Below are 2,154 nucleotides of genomic sequence, written 5' to 3' on the forward strand. Positions count from 1 at the left end.
CTAAGTGCTAATCAAAAAACAATTCCGTCTGGAAAACCTAAATATCCACAGCAGGACACACTTTCCTTCACTATGTTGTCCCTGTAGTGTAAGAAAATTAATTTTACGAGCAGATTTGCATTTTGAGTTTGTATTTCCTTCTGAACATGAAAGATCTTCTATTACCTTTAAGCTCTACGATCCTGATTACAGGTGGGTGAAACGGGGTGCACTAAATACTTCTGCCTACAAATATCTTCAACACAGAATGAGGCATTTACTAGATGTAGAAAATGGTAGCCCCTATTGGAAAATACCTTATTTTCTAGGTGTTGCTCTTGGAAATGAGTTATTTAATCGAAAATGGGTATTTAAGATGCAGAATTTCCAGTTTCTTGATTTTTCGTCCGGTCCTTCCCTGCAGTTAAATTTCCGCAAATTTGATCTACCAGAATCTATCAGGTGACACCCACAAGGGTATGATAATTATCACACATCTCATAATTCTGATCACTGTGCAAAATTCTGTCTGCAGAGGGAGCATAAATTAACCCTGAACTTGTAATGGGGGCCTTAATGTCTCCCAAAGTGCCACTTTTTAATGGCCCTCCTAGTCTTAATACAGATGAGTGCTTGACACAAAATAAGTAATATTTTATGAAGCTGACAAACTCTGGATGGTAAAACATCCAGCAGAAATAAAAACATTGGGAGTATTTTTTATGTGTTCTACTCCTGTAAGACTTAATTTCATCTATATTTTCATCTACTTGTTCTTCTTTTCAAGTGCAATGAATTTGAAAAGTTCAACACAAATTACACCATTGTGAAGACTTTGTTATAGTGCATATTGCTTCAAGAAGGGTTTTTTCAAGAAAATATGTGTACGGATGGCCTAGTAAAGCCTCCAGGAGTGAAGGCCGCCCTTGTGGAAAATATGCACTGCCCTTTTTCTAATGTTTTTGGTCTTAACACCATAAACCACTGGATTCAACATGGGCGGCACAAGGATATGAAAATTTGCAGAAAGAACATGAGTATGATGGGGGATGGTCTTTTGCCCAAACCTATATGTTGCAAAGTTGAAAACTGCTGGTGTGTAAAATATGAGAATCACAAAGACATGGGCACCGCAGGTGCTGAATGATTTGTGACGGGCCTGCTTGGAAGGACGTCTTAGGACGGCATTGAGGATCATCACATAGAACATTCCAATGGCAAAGAGATCAAATCCTGATATGAAAAGAGACACAACCAAACCTAAAATGTTGTCAAATCTAACATCTCCACAGGCTAGCTTGGCCACAGCCATATGGTCACAGTAGGAGTGGTAGATGATGTTGGAATTGCAGTAAGACAACTGGCTCAATGATAGTGCAAAAGGTAATACTGCAATAAAAGCTCTAAATAGAACCACAACTGCTATTTTTGCCAGTATTGCATTAGTCAAGAGGGAAGAATATCTTAAGGGGTAACAGATAGCAACATAGCGATCAAATGCCATTGCCACCAGGATTCCTGATTCCAGCGCCAAGAATAAATACAGAAAGAACATCTGGGTGAGGCAGCCAGCAAAGCTAATTTCTAGGTAACGAAACCAAAATATGCCCAGCCATCTAGGCACTGTAGTGCTAGGCAAAGCTAGGTCACTGGCTGCCAAAAGAGAAAGAAAAAAGTACATAGGTTCATGGAGGCTTTGGTCTGTTTTTAAGATTAATAACAGTATGCAGTTTCCAAACACCGCCAATATGTAGACAGAGACGAATGGTATCGAAAGCCATAGTCCATGTTCCTCCAGCCCAGGAATGCCGATCAGGATGAACGTCAATGGTATGAAGCTAGTGGTGTTATTGGTGACTTGCATGCTTCTGGTGAGTTGCCTTCTGGTGGCTTTTACTAGTTCAATGTCTTCTCAACCTTCAAAAAAAGAAAAAAAAAGTTAAAATCATTCTATATGTTGTAGACTACCACTTGCATGAATGGTGTACGAAAATGAGTTACTGGTTGAGGGGGGTCGCAACCATAATTCTCTTGAGTGAAACTCAAACAAATCCCAAATTAGCCTGAGCAGAATCCTTTGGTAGCTTGGCACGAAAGCAGTCAGGCTTAACTTAGATACAATGTGTAAAGTATTTATGCAGCACTTCAAACAATAATTAAGTGGAAACACAACAC

At 39.4% G+C, this 2,154-nt stretch overlaps 1 protein-coding gene across 1 annotated transcript; it reads right to left on the bottom strand.

Moving 5' to 3' along the window:
- Window positions 1-874: 874 nt before the first annotated feature.
- Window positions 875-1,843, bottom strand: LOC144774041 (olfactory receptor 52J3-like). The gene has a single exon (XM_078659075.1). The coding sequence runs from the start codon at window positions 1,841-1,843 to the stop codon at window positions 875-877; it is 969 nt and encodes a 322-aa protein (XP_078515201.1).
- Window positions 1,844-2,154: the final 311 nt, after the last annotated feature.

This window comes from Lissotriton helveticus, chromosome 8, assembly GCF_964261635.1.
Source record: "Lissotriton helveticus chromosome 8, aLisHel1.1, whole genome shotgun sequence".
Classification (NCBI taxonomy): Eukaryota; Metazoa; Chordata; class Amphibia; order Caudata; family Salamandridae; genus Lissotriton; species Lissotriton helveticus.

What these genes read in the sequence shown, in the direction of transcription:
- LOC144774041 (XM_078659075.1), bottom strand. Translation starts at nt 1,843, where the DNA reads ATGCAAGTCACCAATAACACCACTAGCTTCATACCATTGACGTTCATC.